The 25,144-nt window shown below is 39.4% G+C and overlaps 1 protein-coding gene across 1 annotated transcript in view; it reads right to left on the reverse strand.

Moving 5' to 3' along the window:
- The window catches only part of slc4a5b (solute carrier family 4 member 5b), a 53,070-nt gene that overhangs the window by 11,941 nt on the left and 15,985 nt on the right, over positions 1–25,144 (reverse strand). The window contains exons 6-19 of the mRNA XM_053645147.1: positions 21,504–21,559; positions 19,421–19,578; positions 19,223–19,310; positions 18,949–19,103; positions 18,718–18,846; positions 18,005–18,179; positions 17,354–17,487; positions 16,878–17,149; positions 16,496–16,560; positions 16,044–16,235; positions 12,618–12,731; positions 11,850–12,011; positions 10,278–10,456; positions 10,080–10,152 (exon numbers count right to left, since the gene is read on the reverse strand). Coding sequence (XP_053501122.1) covers positions 10,080–10,152; positions 10,278–10,456; positions 11,850–12,011; positions 12,618–12,731; positions 16,044–16,235; positions 16,496–16,560; positions 16,878–17,149; positions 17,354–17,487; positions 18,005–18,179; positions 18,718–18,846; positions 18,949–19,103; positions 19,223–19,310; positions 19,421–19,578; positions 21,504–21,559 — 1,952 coding nt within the window. The remainder of the gene's footprint in view (positions 1–10,079; positions 10,153–10,277; positions 10,457–11,849; positions 12,012–12,617; positions 12,732–16,043; positions 16,236–16,495; positions 16,561–16,877; positions 17,150–17,353; positions 17,488–18,004; positions 18,180–18,717; positions 18,847–18,948; positions 19,104–19,222; positions 19,311–19,420; positions 19,579–21,503; positions 21,560–25,144) is intronic.

A 25,144-nucleotide genomic window follows, 5' to 3' on the forward strand; every position in this document is an offset into this window, starting at 1 on the left:
CGCCGTCGTATCCTTTATCCTGTTAAAATTCCGATGGCCAGTGCACTGTCGGGATATTATGTGCAGATCTACAGTGCATCCGGAAAGTATTCACACGGCTTCACTTTTCCCACATTTTGTTATGTTACAGCCTTATTCCAAAATGGATTAAATTCATTATTTTCCTCAAAATTCTACAAACAATACCCCATAATGACAACATGAAAGAAGTTTGTTTGAAATCTTTGCAAATTTATTAAAAATAAAAAACAAAAAAAGCACATGTAAATGTGTATTCACAGCCTTTGACATGACACTTAAAATTGAGCTCAGGTGCATCCTGTTTCCACTGATCATCCTTGAGATGTCTCTACAACTTGATTGGAGTCCACCTGTGGTAAATTCAGTTGTTTGGACATTTTTTGGAAAGGCACACACCTGTCTATATAAGGTCCCACAGTTAACAATGCATCTCATAGCACAAACCAAGCCATGAAGTCCAAGGAATTGTCTGTAGTCCTCTGAGACAGGATTGTATCAAGGCACAGGTCTGGGGAAGGGTACAGAAAAATTTCTGCAGCATTGAAGGTCCCAATGAGCACAGTGGCCTCCATCATCCGTAAATGGAAGAAGTTTGGAACCAGCAGGACTCTTTCTAGAGCTGGCCGCCTGGCCAAACTGAGCAATCGGGGGAGAAGGGCCTTAGTCAGGGAGGTGACCAAAAACCCGATGGTCACTCTAACAGAGCTCCAGAATGTCTCTGTGGAGAGAGGTGAACCTTCCAGAAGAACAACCATCTCTGCAGCACTCCATCAATCAGGCCTGAATGGTAGAGTGGCCAGACGGAAGCCACTCCTCAGTAAAAGGCACATGACAGCCCACCTGGAGTTTGCCAGAAGGCACCTGAAGGACTCTCAGACCAAAGATTGAACAAAGATTGAACTCTTTTGCCAAGCGTCATGTCTGGAGGAAACCAGGCACCAGTCATCACCTGGCCAATACCATCCCTACAGTGAAGCATGGTAGTGGCAGCATCATGCTGTGGGGATGTTTTTTCAGCGGCAGGAACTGGGAGACTAGTCAGGATCAAGGGAAAGATGAATGCAGCAATGTACAGAGACATCCTTGATGAAAACCTGCTCTAGAGAGCTCTGGACCTCAAACTGGGGTGAAGGTTCATCTGCCAACAGGACAATGACCCTAAGCTCACAGACAAGATAACAAAGGAGTGGCTACAGGACAACTTTGTGAATGTACTTGAGTGGCCCAGCCGGAGCCCAGACTTGAACCCGATTGAACATCTCTAGAGAGATCTGAAAATGGCTGTGCACCGACGCTCCCCATCCAACCTAATGGAGCTTAAGAGGTCCTGCAAAGAAGAATGGGAGAAACTGCCTAAAAATAGGTGTGCCAAGCTTGTAGCATCTTACTCAAAAAGACTTGAGGCTGTAATTGGTGCCAAAGGTGCTTCAACAAAGTATTGAGCTGTGAATACTTATGTACATGTGCTTTTTTAAAAAAATAAATTTGCAAAGATTTCAAACAAACTTCTTTCACGTTGTCATTATGGGCTATTGTTTGTAGAATTTTGAGGAAAATAATTAATTTAATCCCTTTTGGAATAAGGCTGTAACATAACAAAATGTGGGAAAAGTGAAGTGCTGTGAATACTTTCTGGATGCACTGTATGTTATCTACACAGCTTCTGTGTGTATGAAGGTACACATATCTTTGGAAAGCTAAGATTCTTGTGATTCGATTGATATAAACCATTTTGAGATACAGTGACAACAGCAGCTAAAATCCACTTACAAAATGGAGGCAACTGACCTCATATGAAGCCTCATAGTAATCGACTGATCAATAACGTCCTGATAAAAACAGTCCTGTTACACTGGCAAAAGTCCAGACAATCCAATTATGTAAAAAATATTTAGTCCACCTTTCAAAAGATACCCAAACCATGCATGTACTCCAAATGGTTCAAGAACAGTTAATACTTTTGAGTGCTCATGTTCAACCATTTTACGTCATCAACTCAGCGTGCACTGCACATGTCACATAATGGCGGCCTCCGTAGGTTAAAATATGTTAAGTATTAAGGATTTTTGAAGAAATTAACATATTTCATGTGTTTCTAACAACTTATTTTAGTAGGAGAGTGCAATTACTGCGTGTTAAGGCCTACAAGTCTTCACAGTCTGCGTTCCTTTTAAGAAAGCAGACAAATCCAAAATCGTAATGCAAAACTCGTGGTCAAACACAGTCCAGGGTCGAACGATGAGCAAACAGGGTATCAAAGGCAAAACAGTAATCCAAAACGTAAGCAAAGGGGAAAAATCAAAACCAGAAAACAGCACAAAATAAATGGTTTGGTAATGACAGAACACAAAGGAAACTTTGCGGTAAGGCTTTTTTTTTATTTTAATAGGGGCTGGTGTCATGACCACATTCCCCCACCTACTGTTTGGTTTAATGCATCGTATTCCATGCCTTTCTCTTAATCCCTTAAAAAAATGACTCATTTACCCCAAGTCTAGATCCATCAGGACCCAGGTGTCAGCTGGAGCTGCGTGTTCAGCTCTTCCAGCTTCCACACGGATTCCCTCTGGATCCAGACTGATGCATTACAACACAAATCTGTTCTTTGATCTATTTAAATTCTATCACTCAAACCTGTACTACACATGTATTATATTAAAACCCTATATCCTAACCGATCTCTATTAACCTCTATTCCTAATAGATACTCCAACTCTCTATCTTTATGTCCATTACTGTTTAAATATTGTATTAATTCCCTTCTCTCCTGTATATACCTTCTACAATGAAATATGACATGCTCTACAGTTTCTTGTTCTCTACAATATTTGCATAAATCATTTCCTTGGATTCCTATTAAAGCTCTTCCTTCCTGTTTCTGCCATATATTTTTATTCATAAGGGCCAAAGCACCAGTAGTGCGAGGCCCTATTGGATCTGCTACGTTTATTATTATTATTATTTTCTCAAATTAATCGCATTTTAGAGGGCCTAAACATACCCGAAAACTCATGAAACTTTGCAGACGCATCAGAACGGGTGAAAATTTACATCTGATAGGGGTTCCAGAATTGAGTGTGGCAAAATGGCTCGATAATCTTCCCAAAACTTCACGTTTGCTACGAACCCTGGCGTGAAGACATCCACATGCCAATATTCAGTTATAGTCATAGCACCACCTGCTGGCAACATGAACTGACATGTTTTACACTAACTCGGACATACAATGTTCCTTCTGCACCAGACTTCACATGTTTGATACGAACCCTGGCCTGAAGACATCCACATGCCAATATTTAGTTATAGTCATAACGCCACCTGCTGCCAACATGAACTGAAATGTTTCACATGAACTCAGACATAATGTTCAATCTGCACCAAACTTCACATATTTGACATGAGTCCTGCCCTTAAGACAATGCTCATTAACATTATAGCGCCACCTGCTGGCATCAGGAAGTGACATGTTTTAGAGTTATATATTCCTAGCAACATATAAAAATATGCAAACTAATTCTAAACATGGTAGCAACATGCTAGAAACATGTTAAAACATGCTAGCAACACTTAGCTAAGTGCTCACAAATGCTAGTACTGCTATTAAACAGGAAGTTGTTATAACTCAAGCATACAATGTTCATTCTGTACCAAACTTCACATATATGATATGAATCCTGGCCTGAAGACATATACATTCCAATATTCAGTAATAGTCATAGCAACATCTACTGCTAACCGGAAATTACATGTTTTACATTGTGATACAGTCCTAACAACATATAAGTGCTAAAAAAAATGGAATGGCATTCCCCTTGCAGAACAGCCCCAACGTGCACCCGGGTCCGTTCTTCGCTGCTTGCAGCTTGAATTATTATTAGAATTATTAATATTATTAATATACAGTTTGAATATTAATTGTATCTTTCATGGTCTATAAATAAAACAAGACTATATAACGTCACAATTGTTCTGAACTATCTTATGTTAATTGTTTAATTTCTTTATGCATAATTATACACAGTTATTCATAAGCTAATTCACAATCATGACACAAAAAATGTTGCCCATTTAAGTAGTTTCAAATAGTTACCTACTTTTTAATAACTTGTAGTGTAGCTAACTACTTTTTTTAAAAAGGTAGCTTGACAGTAGCTTAACTACTTCAAATTATGTGTAGCGTGTACAGTCATGTGAATTTAAAAAAAAAAAAAACATATTTAGACAAGCAAACATTTGATCATCTTTGAAAAAGTGCCTATTGATAAAGCTGATATACTTGAACAAAAACACAAGGAAAATTATTCTCTACCAGTCTCTGACATCGGCTTTGATAAGTTTACTGTGAACACTCTCCCCTCTCTTGCCATTTGAACTTTGTATGTCTGTGTGTCATTTGGCAAACTCTCCCAAGGGTGTGGGAAGTGTGTGGCGGGGCGAGGGTGCCTGTTCTCTTTTTCTTTTCCTAACATTGCAACCTGGAGATTCTCTATTTTCAAATCCAGTTTTCTGGGGGCTCATCCGGGATATCATTTCTCAAATCCTAACAGGTTTGCTGGAAATTTTGACCACCCTTCTGTTCAATATTCTTTCAGTTGCAAGATGTTTGAGGGTTTTCTTGCATGTACTGCCCATTTCACATCCCCCCACAACATTTAAATGGAATTCAAATCCAGGCTTTAACTAGACCATTCCATAACCCTCCATTTCTTCTTTTTGAGCCATTCCTTGGTGGATTTGCTAGTGTGCTTAGGATCATTATCCTGTTGAAAGGTTCACATTCGGTTTAACTTCAACTTCTGGACAGATGGCCTCACACACAAGTACTCTTTGATATGATGCAGAATTCATAGTTGAATCAATGAATGCAAGCTGTCCAGTCCATGAGTCAGCAAAGCATCCCCAAACCACAATATTTCCACCACTGTGCTTCACAGTTGGTTTGAGGTGCTTTGTCTTTGGTCTGCACCAAAGCTGTCTTTGGTCTGCACCAAATATGTCTGCTGTTACTGTGGCCAAACAACTCTAGCTTTGATTCATCTGTCCAGAGCACATTATTCCAAAAGGCCTGGTCTTTGCCTATATGCTCAGTGGCAAACTGTAGTCTTGCAAAGGCTTTTTCCTGGCATGCCTCCTATGCAGACCAAATTTTTGGTTTAAATCTCTTTCTGAATGCAGAATCATGCACTTTAACACCAACAGCTGCAAGACTTACTAGCAGATCCTTTGATTAAATTTTGGGGTTCTTTGAAACTTATTTTTGCATCAGACGGTCTGCTCTTGGGCTGAATTTGCTGGGATAGCCAGTCCTGGACTAATTGGCAGTTCTTTGAAATCTGCGCTACTTGTAGATGATTTTCCTTACAGTGGAATGATGTATTTCAAATAATTTGGAGATCTTTTTTAAATCCCTTGCCAGACTTATAGGCATCCTCAAACTTTTTTCTGAAGGCCTTACAGAACTCTTTAGCTCTTGACATGATTACACCACAAACTTCAGTAGCAAAAGGAACACCAGACACATGACACTAGATGTGTTCTAATCATTCGCACAGAATCTTGAAAAACTGATTCTAATTTTATGTATGTGAAGGTGTGTAGTTACTTTTCCATGTGACTGACCTGTTTTTCGTTATTTTAAATTGTTAAAATTACAAAATGTTAATTGTATGTGTCATTTGATAGACTGTACCAACTTTGTTAATAGTCATTGTTTCAAAGATGATCAAATGTTTGCTTGTCCAAATATGTTAAAAAAGCCAACAATTTCCTTGGTGTACATATTTTTCACATGATTATAGCCTGAAAAGCTATAGTTTCAACAAAGCTTCCCCAACACTGTACTACAGAACTCTTAACTATGCTTACTTAAATAATAGATCACTAAATATAATATTACTGATATTTAACACACAATCTGTCATGGCATGAGAATATTATATCTACAACTTTTTTCAATCCAATAGCCAAAGTAACACAAGGTCATGGTTTTCCAGACTTTATTTATTTATTTATTTATTTATTTATTTATTTATTTATTACAGTTTCATACATATATACTATATATCAGTGTGACCAGTTGATCAATTATGTCAATCAGGATTTGAGCTTGTAATTTAAAAATACATACTGTGTACTTTGATTAAACTTTGAAATGCTGAGTCAAAACATTTGTTTGAAGTGAAGTGACATTAAGTGTGTGCCACAGTAAGTTTCATAACATAGACCAGTTACTCGATAACTGAAATTTGTTGGCAACTATTGTAATCAAATATTACTGATTTGTTGTTGCAGCCCTAGACCTAACCACATACCTGGATAAAGGTCCAAATAAAACTTTAAGTTACATATGTAACCCTGGTTCTCTGATAACAGGAGTGAGGTATCTCACTATGGGAAATGCCTCTTGCGCGACCGATCCTGGCACCAATAACACCACATCTATTGGTTGACAGACCAATCACGACAGTGATGCGGGAGTCCTGCCTCCCTAATATATAGCACTGTCAGTGGTCCCTACATTATTCTCAGCATATCTCTTCTCCATGCAACTGCAAGGAGGGACGTGTGGTGAGATACCTCACTCCTGTTATCAGAGAACTGGGGTACGCAAGTAACCTTAAGTTCTCTTTCAAACATTCATTCAGTATCTCACTATGGGATATAGACAACTCCTGTACTGCAGATATTGTATGCTGTCCAAAGCAGGCATGCCAACCAACTTAGTGATGTAAGTAACAAACACAAAAACTCTAACTATTCCATGAATAAAGTGGGAACATTTTTGGGGAAAAAACAAAAAAACAGATTGTTTGCGAGAGTTGTGTTTTTTTTTTTTGTTTGTTTGTTTTGTTTTTACATTCTTAGGACAGAATGTGCCAATGACGGCTCTGTAACATCCAACCTATAGAACGGGACAAAAGTATGAGGTGAAGCCCAACTCTCTGCTGCAAATATGTCCTGAACGGAAATGCCTTTACACATGTGGCCTATTTTTTCACACAGTGTCATGTGATTTGTCACATGTGATCGCATGGCACCTTGCAGGCAGGCTTCTTAGAATTTAAATTTGTTTGTTGTACAAACAATAACCACCAGGTGGCGCATGGAAAAACATACTGTAGCTGAACACATAGTACACAAAAAAAAAATGGAATGTGGTTGGTTGGATTTAAGAAAAATATTATGTATGGTTTACATAAAAATATTATGCTAAACCTAATTTAAATAAATTTCTAATTACAAGTTTCAATTATACAAAGTAAGCATGATCGAGTCACGTAGTACAGGTATAATAACTATAGTATTTAAATTAATATGGCTACAGTGTGCTAGCATAGAGCAGTGTTAATGTCCTTGGTGTAGTATGCCAGCAACTGGGGTTTGAGCCTCAGCCAAGTTGAGCGTTTTGATTTAATACACATTTTTTTTCAGTGTAGAAAGTCAATTTGTGTACGCATGTGTAAATATGAATGTTCTTCCTCAAAGTAGTGTTGCATTAATTCCATCTTCTCCTTTCTTGCCAATGAAAACTTTTGTTCTTTTCTTAGATTTAAAGTTTCACTATTGGAAAAAACTGGTTTAAAGTGAACACAGAAGTCCATACACTGAAACAAGGCTTGATCGACATCTGTTTGATCATCCTTGGCAGCTGCTCCCCTAAAGCATCTCACCATCCTTTCTCATGATTGTGAGATTATAGAGTCATTGGATTACGATTAAATTATTGAGTTTTAGAATGCAAAGCCAAAACGTCTACGTCTTGTTCTTTAAGATTATTTGTTTGGGCTCCAAAAACATTCAAATAGGTAAATAAATGGATTTTATTTCATAATTTGAGTGTTTATTTGTATTAGAAATTTGCTATGAATAAAATGTTAGTTTGGGTCATTTTAAAAGTCAGTTTTGGGATCTTCACTGGATGCTGCTGGTGACAATAACGCAGCGGTAATGTGGCTGTTGCAGAACTCCAGCAGCCACGGTTCAATCCTCAGCTCAGGTGGAGTTTAATATTATTCAGGGCATTGAAAATATATGATCAAATCATGTTTGATGTACAAAAACAAATTATGTTAACGTAACTCAATTCAATCATGTGGAACCGATGTACGCATTTCAAATTCAATGAACTTTTCTTCAGTGTGTGGACTTCTGTGTTCACTTTAAACCATTTTTTTCCAATAGTGAAATTTAAATCTAAGTAAAGAACAAAAATTTCCATTGGCAAGAAAGGAATAGATGGAATTCATTCAGTGCTACTTTGAGAAAGGACATTCATATTTACACATGCACACAAATCAACTTTTTACACACACACACAAAAAAAGCGTATTAAATCAAAATGCTCAACTGGGCTGAGGCTCAAACCATGGTTGCTAGTGTACTACACCAAGGATGTTATAGTTGCACTATTCTAGCCTGCTGTAGTCACATTAATTTAAATACTATAGTTATTGTACCTGTACTACGTGACTCTATCACACTCACTTTGTATAACTGAATCTTGTAATTAGAGTCTTGTAATTAGAAACTTGTTTAAATTAGGTTTAGCATGAACATAATATTTTTATGTAATATTTAAGTAAGTAATATTTTTTTCTTAAATCTAACCGACCACACGTTCCATTTTTTAGTGTACTATGTGTTCAGCTACAGAACGTTCTTCAATGCACCACTCGGTGGTTATTGTGTGAAGCACAACAAATGAATTTAAATTCTAAGATGTGTGCCTGCAGGGTGCTGCATGATCACACATGACGAATCATGTGAAACTGCATGAAAAACGTGCATTCTTACAGGCCACATCTGTAAGTCTCTCTCCGTGCTCTGGCCTACCTCTTGTGCTGGCCAGCAAATGGAAAGTTTAGCAGCTGCTCTTCTGCACATCTCTATAAATGGTCTGCACTTATATAGCGCTTTTATCCAAAGCGCTTTACACTGTGTCTCATTCACCCATTCACACACCAATGGTAGCAGAGCTGCCATGCAAGGTGCTAACTTGCATCCTCTTCATCTCCCTCCAAATCCTCCTCCAAAAGACAAGCAATCCTCTCATCATCTTCATCCTCGCACTCGGCGCTCTAATACCCTTAACAGGAACAGAGAACAGTGCGGGCAGCACTCAGGATTAGTAAGTGTAGCCTGTGAGTGTCTAACTCCTAGACACGCAATACACAGGGGGTGAGAGTGCTTGGAAGAAATCATACACCCTGCACGCGCATGAGCGAGAGGGATCTTTTCCCTTCATTGTGCTACTGGAAGGGGTCACAGTCGCCATGACAGAGACATGAACACCAGGAAATAAAAAGGGGCTGTGATGGCTTGAGACATGAAGTGAGAACCCATTTTGATGCATTGGATCCCAAAATAAAAAGGAAAGAAGACAGTCAAAAGAAAATATTCACTTTGACAGTGAATACTCCCTGAAAATGGCTAGCCAAGTGAACAGTTCAGTGGACACTCCCTGCGAGGATCTGCTGAGGCTAACTACCAAAAGAATTTTCACGGTGAAGAGAATGAGAATAAGGTAGGGTCCATCAGCAGTTATATATATTAGGGGGGCGGCACTACCGCATCACTGTCATGATTGGTCTGTCAACCGACAGACGTGGTGTTATTGGTGCTTCCAGGATCGGTCACGCCCGAGGCGTTTCACATAGTGAGATACTGAAAGAATGTTTGAAAGAGAACAGAGAGATTCAATGAATAAATTTCTCTCAAAATGAGGCTAAAAAAAATAGCTTAACTTTAATAGCCTTTAATAGTCTTATTAACAATGGCGAGTATTGCATATTTATTATTATGAATGTCTGAATAGCCTGAGACCATAAAGGAGGCATAGGTCTAATCTTTCAACAATTCGTTAGCTCGCCTAGTTTATACTGTTTGTAGATTACCCTACCTCTTCCTGTTTTCGGATTTTGATTTTGCATCACATTTTGGATTTGTCTGCCTGCCTCTCTCAATAAAAGCTTTTTACTGCACTTGCATCCACCTGCATGCCCAATCTCTGACACAGTGATACTTTTTGAGGTAGACTAACTCATGTTCACAAGACTTACCTGCAGTATAGGAGCAAGAAAAATGGAAACTCCAGTGAGTATAAAAACCAGGATACCTGTCAACCTCTGCTCTCTGTGGAAAATAAGGGAAGAAATGTGAAGAGATACAACTTAATTATTTAAACAAATTACGCAGGGAAAAAACCCCCAGTAAATTAAACAGAATATATAACTTTTAATAATTTAATGTTCACTTACCGCACTCCCAGGAACTGTGGTTGCTCCCCTGGAGCACTGCATTCACTCTCCATCTTAAGGGAATCTATGTGAGCAATGGAGATGACTGTAGCTGCTACGTACCATGGCAAGCACAGGAAAGAGCAGACAGCCATGAGGATTCCCACCCAAAACATGTCTAAATGGTAGCCACATCCTTTCTGCTCGTGTCCAACATGTGAAAAAATGCGTAAAACATGTTAATAAATAAAACATGTCCCACTCTCTAATTTACACTGAATTAAGATACACTAAGCTATGGTATAAAGTCTTGAATGAAATGCAGTGGTAAGGGCAAAAAAATTATATAAAACATGTACAAAATGTATTATCTATTGCATTAAATTAGGGCTGCAACTAACGATTAATTTCATAAATGTTTAATCGGTCAAATATTTGTTTGATTAATCAGATGGGGGGGGGGGACTTTCAGTACCATTCTTTTGTTTATTTAAAATAAAATCAACAAACTGAGTGTTACAAATATAAACACTCATATAAAACTTAAAAAATATAAAACTTTAACACAACTGTTTGTTTATATATGCATAAATACTTATATATGATATAATATAACCTTTTTACTTGTGTTTACTTTGATCATACAACTTTAATTAGACATTATAGATCTTACTCGAGCTCCCACTGTTTATCACCGTATCTACACTGTGAGTGTGGAACAACATGGCCTCATTACTAATAGATCACTTCCGTTATAATAAATGACAGAATTTACACTGTAAGCAGGCAAATACAACATATAATGACCATAAAGTGGAATTTAACTAAATCTTTTAAGCAACTTGCACCAGTTTCTCCAAGCCCTTGTACAGTGGAGCATTTTAGATATAAACATGTTTGTGCTTGTGCATCACTGTCCTGCTTCCATGCTACACAAGCTCCACTTTGCAAAGTTTACAGGTTACAGACTTCTCCGTGGCATTTAATATAAAATGCTCTCCTGCCTTACGCCTCCATTTGATGGTGACTGATGTCATGTTAGGTATAAAAGATACCGTTGACAAACAGTAAACAAGAAATGAATTTTCGTTGACCCTGGGTAGTCTGCCAAAGCTAGTGGCATCGCATTACGTGTGTTTGACGTCATGTGCAATCGACTGGGAAACGGCTTCTACTTCTGGTTAGTAAAAAAACCTGCTAGTGTTCCATTTGAGACAATTTTATCCTTATAAAATTCATACAATATATGGTAGAGTATATAGTACATAGTGTAAATGTATAGTACGGCATTTGGGACACAATTTTGGTCTGTATTCTAGGATGTATGTTTTCGGAACAGAAGTAACGTAATGAGTAAACACCCTATGCCGCACGCAGACCAACTAATCGATAATGAGATTCATAGACAACAATTTGCATAATCGATTATTAGTGATTTTATTGATTAGTTGTTGCAGCTCTACAAACACACTGGTTTCAGGTTATATTTTATCCACAAATATAACCAATTTGTATGAGTATATGAGATGTACAACTCATATGAGATGTATATGTATGTATAAGAGAACGAGAGTGACTATTACTATACTGTACCTTAAGTTTGTTCTCCTTGCGGTTGACAATAACAGCAGTGATCTGCTGATCCATGAAAATAAGGATGGTAACAAGAAGTGCAGGCACAAAGCTACCTAAATACAGCCACCAAGGGTTCTTCCCAATGGGCATGACCACCCAACCACGGTCTGGCCGAGTGGGCTATAGTGACAGAGATAGACACAAGTGAGAAGTAGGGTAAGCTGTGTTTTAAAAAGGTAGTTAAGAAAGGCTAGTCTGTTTTTTTTCCGACATTAAAGTTAGCCCATGCTTTTAGACATGTAATTTAGTTAAAGGGTATTTTAAACTGCATCAGAAACCAATCTTTATAGATTCACAGCAATGAAAATAGTGTGCATTAAATACAAAATTGTACACCAATAATAGCCCTTGACTTAGCACAGTTAGCTAATCAAGATCATACCTTAAACTCTGTAGGTACAATAAGTTTAGGTGTTTCAAGCCCCATTAAAATATCAAGACCAACAAAAGTCATGATTGATGTGAAGATGGCAAAATCACTGATGAGTTTCCGAAGCTACACATTTATAGAAAGGAATAAGAAAGAAATATAAATAGCAGACATACAATCATACAAAAGGAGTTAAAGTAAGAGAAGAAAAAAGCATTTAGAACACACACTACAACATTGCAGTAGTAAATTATGCACTTGATATGATCTCAAATCCATTCTAAAAGAGGAAGTGTGATTAAAGAAAATCTTTTCTTTAAGATTATGATTATGACACAGAAGGACAGTTGTGTGACCTTGATCTCAGTGGGTACATGCAGTTTGGGAGTTTCCAGGGACATCAGGTAATCCAGGGCACAGAAGACCATAATGGATATAATAATGGCAAAATCTGCAATCAAGGTACGCCACTGAGGGATGAGGTTGGGATTTAAGGGGTCAAAAAAGGTAAACATAAAAAATGATGTAAATATGATAGGCAGGAAAAGGAATGGGTCTCATGGTTTTCACAGTAAATGTCACCTAGTATCATTAATATCCAATATGATTTGTAAACTTACTTTGACCTGTATTTAAACAAAAAACGTATAAAGACAATGTGTTTGTTGTTTTACCTAATCAACTGCAAATTATTTTGAAGGTAAATGTTTATTTTGAAATTGATGCAACACATTCCAAAAAAGTTTAGGACTCAGCGGAACAGGATGGCAGAACTTGGTTGGCCTTGTCAGCAGACTCTGGCCTGAGCAAAACTAGGTTGGCTGTGTTGGCAGACTCAGGCATGAGCAGAATTTGGTTGGCCGTGTCAGTAGACTCGGGTGCAAGAATAACGTTGTCGGTTGTGACGTCAACCTCAGACAGGTACAGGGTTTGGGAGGCCGTATTGTTGACCTTGGACAGGAACTTGGCTTGAGAGGCCATTTCATCAACCTAAGACAGGAACTTGGCATGCTCTCTGAGGTTCAGGTGTGGGGCGGTCTCTTCCGCATTGTAGAGAGATGACATGATATCCCAGGCCTTTCTTGAATGCGGAGCAATCACTACTGCACAGCGAGCAGGAGGAACGAAACTCAAGGCGGAGCCTGAGGGGGAAGCGACGTTCCCCATGAAGCTAGAGGGAGGAGCAACGCTCTCTATGAGGACTGAGGGAGGAGTGATGCTCTCCGTGAAGCAGGAAGGTTGAGTGACATACAGCACAAAGCAAAGAAAAGGACGTCTTCAGCGGAGCACGGAGGCACAGCAAGGTCCTCAGTGGAGCAGGATGGCAGTGCAACGTCCTCAGCCAAGCATGAATTCAGAGTGATGTCCTTAACTGAGCAGGAAGGTGGAGCGACATCCTCAGTGGAGTAGGAAGGCAGATCGATGTCCCAAGCGGAGCCTGGCATAGTGACGTCCGAGGCAGAGCAGGGGAGAAAATCGGAGCTCTTGGCCATACCGGGAGGCAGAGCAACATCTTCGGCTGAACAGGGAGACTGCCCGGCATCCTCAGCTAAACAGGAATGCTGAGCAACATCCTCAGACGTGCAGGGAGGCTGAACAATATTCTCCGTTGACACGGCAGGCTGGACGAGATCCACCGTGGGGGAGGGAGGGTGGGAGATGGTTCCAGCCTGGTTGGAAGGCTCCTCCTTGACATGCCCCATGATGGAGTACATCATGTCAAGCCACTCCCGGTTGGCTTGAATTAGGGAGAATTTCCCCTCCTTCTCCCACCTCGGCTTTTCCCTTTCATACAGGGCTTCTTGAACTGCTGCATCCATGTTAAGGTCTTGCTTTCTGTCCTGATTTTGAGGCGTAGACGGATGCAAATGCAGATAAAGGTTTAATAATACTCAAAACAAACACAAAAGAAGCTATAAATACGTGGCAAAAACACGTGGAATAAAAATGACACAAGGAGACAATTAATGCAAGACGAAAGTGCAGTATATATATATTATATATATATATATATATACACAGTATCTCACAAAAGTGAGTACACCCCTCACATTTTTTGTAAATATTTTATTATATCTTTTCATGTGACAACACTGAAGAAATGACACTTTGCTACAATGTAAAGTAGTGAGTGTGCAGCTTGCATAACAGTGTAAATTTGCTGTCCCCTCAAAATAACTCAACACACAGCCATTAATGTCTAAACCGCTGACAACAAAAGTGAGTACACCCCTAAGTGAAAATGTCCAAATTGAGCCCAAAGTGTCAATATTTTGTGTGACCACCATTATTTTCCAGCACTGCCTTAACCCTCTTGGGCATGGAGTTCACCAGAGCTTCACAGGTTGCCACTGGAGTCCTCTTCCACTCCTCCATGACGACATCACGGAGCTGGTGGATGTTAGAGACCTTGTGCTCCTCCACCTTCCATTTGAGGATGCCCCACAGATGCTCAATAGGGTTTAGGTCTGGAGACATGCTTGGCCAGTCCATCACCTTCACCCTCAGCTTCTTTAGCAAGGCAGTGGTCATCTTAGAAGTGTGTTTGGGGTCGTTATCATGCTGGAATACTGCATACCGATCATGCCCTGCTTCAGTATGTCACAGTACATGTTGGCATTCATGGTTCCCTCAATGAACTGTAGCTCCCCAGTGCCGGCAGCACTCATGCAGCCCCAGACCATGACACTCCTACCACCATGCTTGACTGTAGGCAAGACACACGTGTCTTTGTACTCCTCACCTGGTTGCCAAAGACAACCTCTGGATATGACGCTGAGCATGTGCACTCAACTTCTTTGGTCAACCATGGCGAGGCCTGTTCTGAGTGGAACCTGTCCTGTTAAACTGCTGTATGGTCTTGGCCACCGTGCTGCAGCTCAGTGTCAGGATCTTGGCAATCTTCTTATAGCCTAGGCCATCTTTATGTAGAGCAACAATTCTTTTTTCAGATCCTCAGAGAGTTCTTTGCCATGAGGTGCCATGTTGAAATTCCAGTGACCAGTATGAGGGAGTGTGAGAGCGATGACACCAAATTTAACACACCTGCTCCCCATTCATACCTGAGACCTTGTAACACTAATAAGTCACATGACACCGGGGAGAGGAAAATGGCTAAATTGGCCCAATTTGGACATTTTCACTTAGGGGTGTATTCACTTTTGTTGCCGGTGCTTTAGACATTAATGGCTGTGTGTTGAGTTATTTTGAGGGGACAGCAAATTTACACTGTTACACAAGCTGTACACTCACTACTTTTCATTGTAGCAAAGTGTCATTTCTTCAGTGTTGTCACATGAAATGATATAATCAAATATTTACAAAAATGTGAGGGGTGTACTCACTTTTGTGAGATACTGTATATAGTGCTCATTAACTAGAATATGATTCAGGTGCAGGTGGTCATGTGACCATGATGTAGTGCAGTGGCTGCTGGGAGCTGTAGTCCAGCGCAGCCTCTGTGAAATCCATGACCGTGATGTTACACAGTCGACTGTCCCAATGTTTTTGGAGTGTGTTGCAGTCATCAGATTTGAAATGAGTGTATATTTTCAAAAATAAATTAAATTGACAAGTAAAACATCAAATAATGTTGTTATTAATGTGTTTTCAATATAGTCAGGGTGAATTGAATTTTCAAAATGAATTTTTGTTTGTATTTTTGCATTTTCCATACTGTCCCAAATTTTTTGGAACTGGGGTTGTACAAATACCAGTTATTTTTAACTCTTATGTCACCTTCAAGTCATAATATTACAATATTCTGGCTGGCTCCTTCAAACCTTGGTAGGGAAGTAGCGGCTGGACTTAAACTTCTTGAGTGAAATGGTCATAGAATAGGTGCCAAAAAACAGGACGAAGCACATGAGAGCCAGGTCAGGAACATACTTGCAGGATTTTCCCACCAGAGATCCACCATACTTTAGACACTCATTTTTGCTCAGCTGACTCCAGTCCAGAACTGTGAAATTGTACTATGTAGAAGAAAGAGCATATACAATGATACATGGAATAAATATAGGGAAATGGAAAAAGAGATAAACTGAATGAGTAAAAACGTGCCAAATAAATGAAAAATCAATTATCTGGAATGTATAGCCATTAATCAAACCACATTATTTAATTCTACCTTATCAATTGTTGATACAGTATGTTTCATAGCATAAATTTGTAGCAAAAAACCCCCACAAAATAGGAACATTGCAATCTTCATGGTTTTCCAGCTTGCTCTTACCAAAGAGTAATCGGTAAAGTTGTCTGGACCAAGTAGAGCAGATGAATTAAAAACCATTGAAGCACCTATTACAAAAATAACAAAAAATAAGACTACAGCATGAAAAGAAATCATGAATGCAACTTAAAATTGTGTCTTCATTGCCCATGTAAATCACTACATGGAACCTACATGACAAACAGGAAAACAAAGCTTGTGGCTTTCTATCAGTTGATATGGAAATAAGACAGAGGTATGTAATGTATGCAACAAATGTAATATATGGAGTACAACCATACACAAATAGCTTACAGTAAACTGGTGATGAACTTCAAGAACCAGCCTTTCCTGCACCGAAAAGGCCATAAACTGTAAGGTCAATTTATACTTCAGTGATGCTCACCTTGGTCTGGAGCCAGACATTCACACTTGTATGTAGTGATGTAGTCAGGCTTGAAGTTCATGTTAATAGGGTAGTACTGAAAGGTTCCCACCATCTTCTTTACAGCATCAGAGATGAAGATAAAGGAGATGAGGCTGGAGAAGCCCTCTTCAGTAAAACGGGTCATGTACTTGATGATGTAGCTAGCGTCTGAGGCCACAAGGATGAGACACTGAAGGCAGGAGTGCAGTCCAATCCACAAGCGCAGCTCCATATAGTCAATGCCATTAGTCCTGATTATGGAAAACATATAACTGAACTCAAAGAATAAACCTCTGTCAGGGACATAAGGCTGTTTGCCATAATGGCTGTCTTTAATGACTGATATCCAATTACAGATGAATAGAAAAGGTAATCCATATTAATCAGTAGACATACATGAATAAAACAACAAATATGAAGCAGTGGTAGTAGTGGTAATAGCTTTTTGAACTAACTTGCAGAATTCATAGAGCAGCTTTTCAAAGACCAGTATAGGTCCTGTGGAGCTCAGGATAATGAGGGGTTGGCCGCCAAAAAAGCAGAAGACCATTCCTGCTAGAGCTGTGCCAAGAAAGCTCTCCATCACACCCTAGAGGACACAATAATAATTCAGAACTTATAGATCAGGTTATTCCAGACATTTCTTTAAAATAACCTTAAGACCCAATTTTTCCCCTAATGCTTGCACTAGTCTGGGAGAGTATGTCCTATTATGATAACAAGATTATAATATTTTAAAATGCTTTTCATGTTCTCTCATAGAAAAAAAGATTACTTCTTGTGTATGTTACCAAAAACCCCTAGGGTCTTTCCATAACAACAGAAAGAGAGAGTGAGAGAGAGAGGGAGAGAGAGAGAGAAAGAATATTCTCTGTAAGCCATCTTTTCCAAAAGAAATTGTATGGCTAAGGCACTGCTGATATTTTAATGTGGCATCAGCAACAGTCAATACTTATAAAAAGCCATAGCCAGTGGAGCTATTTGGGAGCTCCTGCTTGTGGTAAAATAAATGGATCAATTATTAATTAAGTAAAGGCAAAAATAAGATGCAGAGAGTGGGAAGAACTAGAATGAGCTTGGTACTGCTTTGTAAGAAATAACGGTACTTGGTAGTTGTCGGTGGCATCTCCTAAGAGTCCTCCAAATGTGATGGCATTAGTGATGCATCCCAGGTATATGAAGAGCACAGCTGAGATAGACTGGATGTGAAAGCCCTCATAGAAGTCACTCAGCAGCCATGGTAGTTTTCGTTTGATGTCAAGCCAAAGACCTCCACAAAATCTGTTACATACACAATACACAAAGTCAAAGAAAATATGCTGCAGAAATAATTTAAGTCTGCCAGCTCATAATATTTCTCGCAAAAAAACAAGTAAATGGTTAAAATCCGTTGAAGTACATGTTGAATTACAAGACAATGTTTTATACTGTATTTTTTTTTCTTTTCTTTTCTTTTTTTTTTTTTTTTTTACCAGACTGATCAAATTTCCTTTGCACAAATAAGCACACAAACATAGAATTTTTTGAACATGGACAACCTGGAATAAAAACAGTTTTTCCAAAATGCCTCTGTTTTGACCAATATTTGAAACATTAAATACAATAAATGCAGTATTATAGCTTAATCCTAATTGGAACGTACCAATATTGATTTATAATTTTATAAATTAATACCATCAGCTCCTTAGAGAGTGTTGAAGCACTCCACTGGCAACACTAGTTCACACAGCTATGCATATGATGCCTAGCTGTTTTTTTTTTTCTAGGACCAAATCTACAAGAAGACTATTTAGGGTCATAGTATACTGGGTAATGTTACCTCCCAGTGAAGCTCAGTTCCTCTCCCAGCTCATGAGTGGCAGGCATCTCTTCATCATCATCAGCTGTTCCTCCTCTTCCTGCAGTTCCATTTGCTTGCGCCAGTTCATTTAGTGAAAACACTGACTTTCTGCAGCAAAATAGAAAACAAATTCATTTAACTTTTTGATTCCTATTTATCAATACAGATATTCAAAATCATGTCCATTGCACATGATTCACATCCTCATACCTCATCTCTGCTGAAGGAACTTTCTTTGGTGGTTCAATACGAATCTTTGGGTCCCACTCTCCTGGTGGGAGAATTGTCACCTCATTCAAAAACTCATCAAGTCCTGCAATCAAGTCTTCACGGTGTTTGGCCTTATAGGCTACACTGCTGAAGAGCTGGAGAGACAGTTAAATAAATAATGACATTATATATATATTATTTCCCTAATTCATTACGTACAATTTGGGGCACAAAATCATTTAAAACTATAAAACTTTTATCCATTTATTCGTACATCATCAACCATAAGGGTGGCAATGGCACGGCCAATTTCAGTGTAGGACTTGACTTTGCCATGAGGGCCAAGCAAAACGAAGAGAAACCTAGGAAAAAAACAATAAAATTGCTGAGGAAATACAAAGCATTTTAAGTACTCAAGATTTAAAAATAGAAAAAACATGTAACTATAAAACCAACAGTATATATATTTTACCTGGTTGGTACAGGGACTTCAGTCAGTCCACCCAATGTTGTGGCTTGAGCAAGACGGACGAAGGCCACAAAAGGCTTGTCCAGGAAGTCCACCTCTCCAATCAACACATTGGATGCCTCAGCATCTCTAGGAATTTTCTTCATAAACTTGTTTTTGAGCTGGTGGGTAACATTTCAACATAGTGAGCCATTATTGGTTAAAAGTAAGATCATGAAGCACATAATCTGTGTTTCTCAGTTTATTAGTATCCTAGTCAAAAATAACCTATAAAAAAAAGAAATAGGAATTACATTAGATTTCTTACACGTTTAGTAGGTATATCTAATCTCATCATCAGAAAACACAGAGCTTTATCCATAGTGCACATGTAGGTCATTGAGAGTAAGTATAATTAATAATTTAATTATCAGTGACGGATGGTTCTGCATATGTGGCCAAATCCTTCCAGTGGTTGACTAAGAGTGGATCAATGTTGTTATGCAATCACTGAACTTATTTAAGAGCATACATACTTACAGGAGCAATAAGCGCTAAGTGCTAGCACATGAAAGACATGTTTCCTTGGAACCCAGTTTCAAAAAGCCACATACTTTTCCACATTTAAAACACATTTCTCAGTCTGTTTTTTACATTTGTTTGTTTCAGTGCCCCCAGTACACAACTAAGAATATGAGGAGTAAAAATGAATACTGCAAAACCTCAGCATCTAACACTGGTTAATAAGCACGGCAGTCATAGTCTCAGATCAAGTTTCAGAATGTTGAAGGTTGCAAACTGTTTGGATTAAAAACTATTGAAGAATTTTTGTTGTAGCAGATAGCAAATGCTATGGGGCGGTGGCTTGGGAATCTATGATAGCCAAGACTCAAGCATCAAAGATATTATTTCTACCTACTGTATATAGTCAAACAAGGTTTAACAAAAAAACTGATTGAATGCCTTAAAACCAGGCATCCTGATCTTGATCTCAGGTTACTGTCTATGTGAAGTTTCTCTGCATGTCACTTCCGTGTCCGCATGGGTTTCCTTTCTCTAGGTTTATTCCACCATCCTCCAGCATGCCAGTAGATGGATTGGCTAAGAGAATGGCAGACTGAAAAATAGATGCAGCCTGATTTTTTCTTATCTCAGCAGGGACTCCTACAAGAGAACTGCCTGATGTTGGAGCGACAAGAAAATAATAAATGGATCAATGCCATAGTGGCATGGCTCAAATTATACGCCCCGTTGAAAAAAAATTCAGCAGGCTTCTGACCAGGCTGGGGCCATCTCCCAACCTTGATGCCCTACTAAGGATGTTGCTCTGCCTCGTTGTTCTGCTGAGGACATCCCTCTGTTCCTCTGAATCTGTTTGTATCTCTTTGTATGAGCACAGTTAGACCTGCCTGGTATATTTTTGACTAATGAAAGTAGCACTCTGGGGGACCCCTTGGCCCAGTGGACATACCCTCCCTTCAGGAAGCAGTGCCAGAAATGTCTTGTGTGTTGGAGTCCATATTTCTAGCTGTGGTTACTAGGGTTGTAATCCATCCATGTAGCCTTGCCTCTATAAAGATTTATGTGATTCAGCACAATAAATTTGTGACCACTAGAAACCAGGTAGAGGGCATCTCAAGGCAGTGTTACACACTCGGAGGCAAGTGCTTTTTGTCCTGTTCTTCATAATGAGCTCACAGATTCACACAATTGGCTAGTGTGGATGTGATTGACAAGGAAGAGTGAGTATGCAGTCCCTTGCAACCAGAGAGGATGGTCAATTTTTCTCCCTTGGCTTCCTGCCATGGATGGCTGTGGCATCATCAGGATTCAAATTGGCAAACACTTCCAGTCCACCACTAGTGAGCCTTACAACTCAATTTGAATGAAATAAAAATTATAAAAAAGAACATTCCACCTCAGGCATGTTACTCAAAACTGTTCAGTGCTACTGTTACCAAAACCTCTACAATATCTATCATGCCAACCAAGACATTGGTGAGATTGGAGCACTTCTCAAATTTCTTCTAGTTATTTAATTAATTCATTAAACAGTGCAGACACATTGAAAGCATAGACGTTCCTTCAAAACAGAAAAAAAACACACCTGGTCAGAACTTGGAGTAATTGAGATATCATTCAAACTACGGCTCTGAACATGATCTGAAAGACAAGAAATACAAACATCACTCACTTGATTATAAAAGTCATTTAAATTAAGTGTACAATGGTGCTTGAAAGTTTGTGAACCCTTCAGATATATCAGCTAAATGTAATCAGATTTTCAAGTCCTACAGTAGACAAAGAGAACCCAGTTAAACAAATGAGACAAAAATATAATACTTGGTCATTTATTGATTGAGGAAAATGATCCAATATTACATATCTGTGAGTGGCAAAAGTATGTGAACCTCTAGTATTAGCACTTTAATTTGAAAGTGAAATTGGAGTCAGGTGTTTTCAATCAATGTGATGACAATCAGTGTGTGTGTGTCTGATCTTCACAATATATGTTTGTGGAAGTATATCATGAAATGAGCAAAAGAGATTTCTGAGGACCTCAGAAAAAGAGTTGTTGATGCTCATCAGGCTGGAAAAGGTTACAAAACCATCTCTAAAGAGTTTGGACTCCACCAATCCACAGTCAGATAGATCAGACAGATTCAAGACCATTCAAGACCATTGTTACCCTCCCCAGGAGTGGTCAACCAACAAATATCACTCAAAGACCAAGTCGTGTAATAGTCTACAAGGTCACAAAGGAACCCAGGTTAACTTTTAAGCAACTAAAGGCCTCTCGCGCATTGGATAATGTTAATGTTCATGAGTCCACTATCAGAATAATACTGAACAACAATGGTGTGGCTCCCTGGGATAGGCTCCAGGTTCCCCGTGACCTTGAAAAGGATAAGCGGAATGGAAGATGGCTGGATGGATTTATGGAACAATGGTGTGCATGGCAGGGTTGCAATGAGAAAGTCACTACTCTTAAAAAAGAACATTGCTGCCTGTCTGCAGTTTGATAACGATAACTTATACAAGCCAGAAGACTATTGGGAAAAAATGTGTACAGATGAGACCAAAATATAACTTTTTGTTTGAAAATGAGAACCATTATGTTTTGAGAAAGGAAAACAGCTTTCCAGCATAAGAACCTTATTTGATCTGTGAATCATGTAGTAACATGATTTGGGTAGTGGTAACATGATTTGGTCCTGTTTTGCTGCATCTGGGCTAGGACAGTTTGATGGAGCAATGAATTCTGAATTATACGAGCAAATTCTAAAGGAAAACGTCAGGAAATCTTTCTACCAAAGAATGGTTAAAGAAGATTAAAGTTAATGTTTTGGAATGGCCAAGTCAAAGTCCTGACCTTCATCCAATAGAAATGTTGTGGAAGAACCTGAAGCAAGCAGTTCATGTGAGGAAACACACCAACATCCCGTTGAAGCTGTTCTGTACTGGAGAATGGGCTAAAATTCCTCCAAGTCGATGTGCAGGACTGATCAACAGTTACCAGAAAGATTTAGTTGCAGTTATTGCTGCACAAGGGGGTCACACCAGATACTGAAAGCAAAGGTTCACATACTTTTGCCACTCACAGATATGTAATATTGGATCATTTTCCGCAATAAATAAATGACCAAGTATAATATTTTTCTCATTTGTTTAACTGGGTTCTCTTTATGTACAACCTCAATTCCAAAAAAGTTGGGACACTGTGTAAAATGTGAATAAAAACAGAATGCAATGATTTGCAAATCTCATAAACCCATATGTTATTCACAAGAGAACATAGAAAACATATCAAATGTTTTTATTATTTTTTATTACATATCAAACTGAGGAATTGTACCATTTAAAGGAAAAAAATAAGGTCATTTTGAATTTGATGGCTGCAAACCATATTAAAAAACTTGGGACAGGGGCAACAAAAGGCTGGAAAAGAAAGTGTTACTAAAAAGAAACAACTAGAGGAACATTTTGAAACTAATTAGGTTAACTGGCAATAAGTCAGTAACATTATTGGGTATAAAAAGAGTATCTTAAAAAGGCACAGTCTCTCAGAAGTAAAGATGGGATGGAATCTGGATGGAAGCATTTGTTGCTCTAAAACCTTTATATGCTCTATACCTTTCACCATTGATGGTGGATTTCCAGATGTGCAAACTGCCCATTCAACAGGCACTAATGCACCCCCATACCATCAGAGATGCAGGCTTTTGAACTGAGTGAGATAAAAAGCCAGATGGTCCCTCTCCTCTTTAGTCCTCTTTAGTTTAGAGGATGCGGTGTCCATGGTTTCTGAAAAGAATTTAAAATTTTGCTGTCCCAAGTTTTCAATGTTCTCTGGTCAGCAATCTGTCACAGGGCAACAAAAATCTGATGCTTTCTCTCCATTAGAACGTGGAAAAGTTAACATCATTAAAAGACCGTCTGGCAGCATGGAAACTACTGCCAAATGTGTTTCCATGGGTTCTGAGTTCAGAGCTCGATCCCCCCGGTTCAGAGGTGTGCTCATCACAGTAGTCAGCACATAGCAGAGCCCAACATTAGCGTGGGAAGTAAGATCCCTCTTGGACAAAGGAGCCATAGAACATGTACCCCATTCCTTGAGAGAGGGAGGTTTTTACAGCCATTATTTCCTGGTCCGTAATAAAGAGAGGAGTATGCAGCCAATTTTAAATCTGCGTCATCTGAACCGTACTCTTCGGACATACAGGTTCAAGATGCTGATGCCCTTATCGTTATGCACTTATCGTTCCACAGATTCAGTTTGAGGACTGGTTTGTGACGATAGATCTAAAAGGTGCATATTTCCACATAGAAATATTGCCTAGTCACAAGAACTTCCTGAGGTTTGCATTGGAGGCAACGGATACCAATATCGGGTGCTTCCCTTTGGGCTAGCTTTATCCCCTCGCACCTTCACAAAGTGCCTGGATGTCATTCTGGCTCCATTGTGACTCCAGGGAATCCGTGTACTAAACTACCTGGATGACTGGTTAATTCTAGCATGATCCGGAACTGGCGGTTCAACATCGAGATGTTGTTCTTGCCCACATGAAGAGCTTGGGGACATCCTGCTGAGGCAGGGGCTGAGGTCCATGTGGTGGAGGTTTGGTCAAGCAGAAGTGGATGTGTTCGCCTCCGAGGAGACAACATACTGCCCACTGTGATTCACCCTCACTCCTCCCGCACCATTAGGGCTGGACGCCATGGTGCACATATGGCCGAGGTCACATCTATATGCTTTTCCCTAATCGCTCTGCTCCCACAAGTTCTAGCGAGAGTTTGCCAAGACTGTCTACGTCTGCTGCTAGTAGCACCTTATTGCCCAGCTCAAATTTAGTTCTCAGAGACAATATCCCTGCTAGATGGCGATCCTTCAGAGATTTCCATCTGCAGGGATCTACTGTCTCAAGCCGGAGGGCTGATTTATCACCCTCGGTCGGAACTATGGAAACTGTGCGTCTGGCCCCTGAGGGGCACCAGCTCATAGATTCTGGTCTCACAACTGAGGTTGTAGAGACCATGTACAATGCTAGAACACCATCCATGACGAAATTGTATGTGCTCAAGTGGCAACTTTTTGTCTCGTGGTGTGAGGAACGATAGCTAGACCCAGCGAACTGCGCAATAGCTACAGTCCTGGAGTTCTTAAAGGACGTTTCTCAGCGGGGTTGCCTCCTCCTACAATCAGGGTCTATGTGGCCGCCATTTCAGCCAGCCACACCCCTATTGATG

This window comes from Ictalurus furcatus, chromosome 16 (assembly GCF_023375685.1).
Source record: "Ictalurus furcatus strain D&B chromosome 16, Billie_1.0, whole genome shotgun sequence".
NCBI lineage: Eukaryota > Metazoa > Chordata > Actinopteri > Siluriformes > Ictaluridae > Ictalurus > Ictalurus furcatus.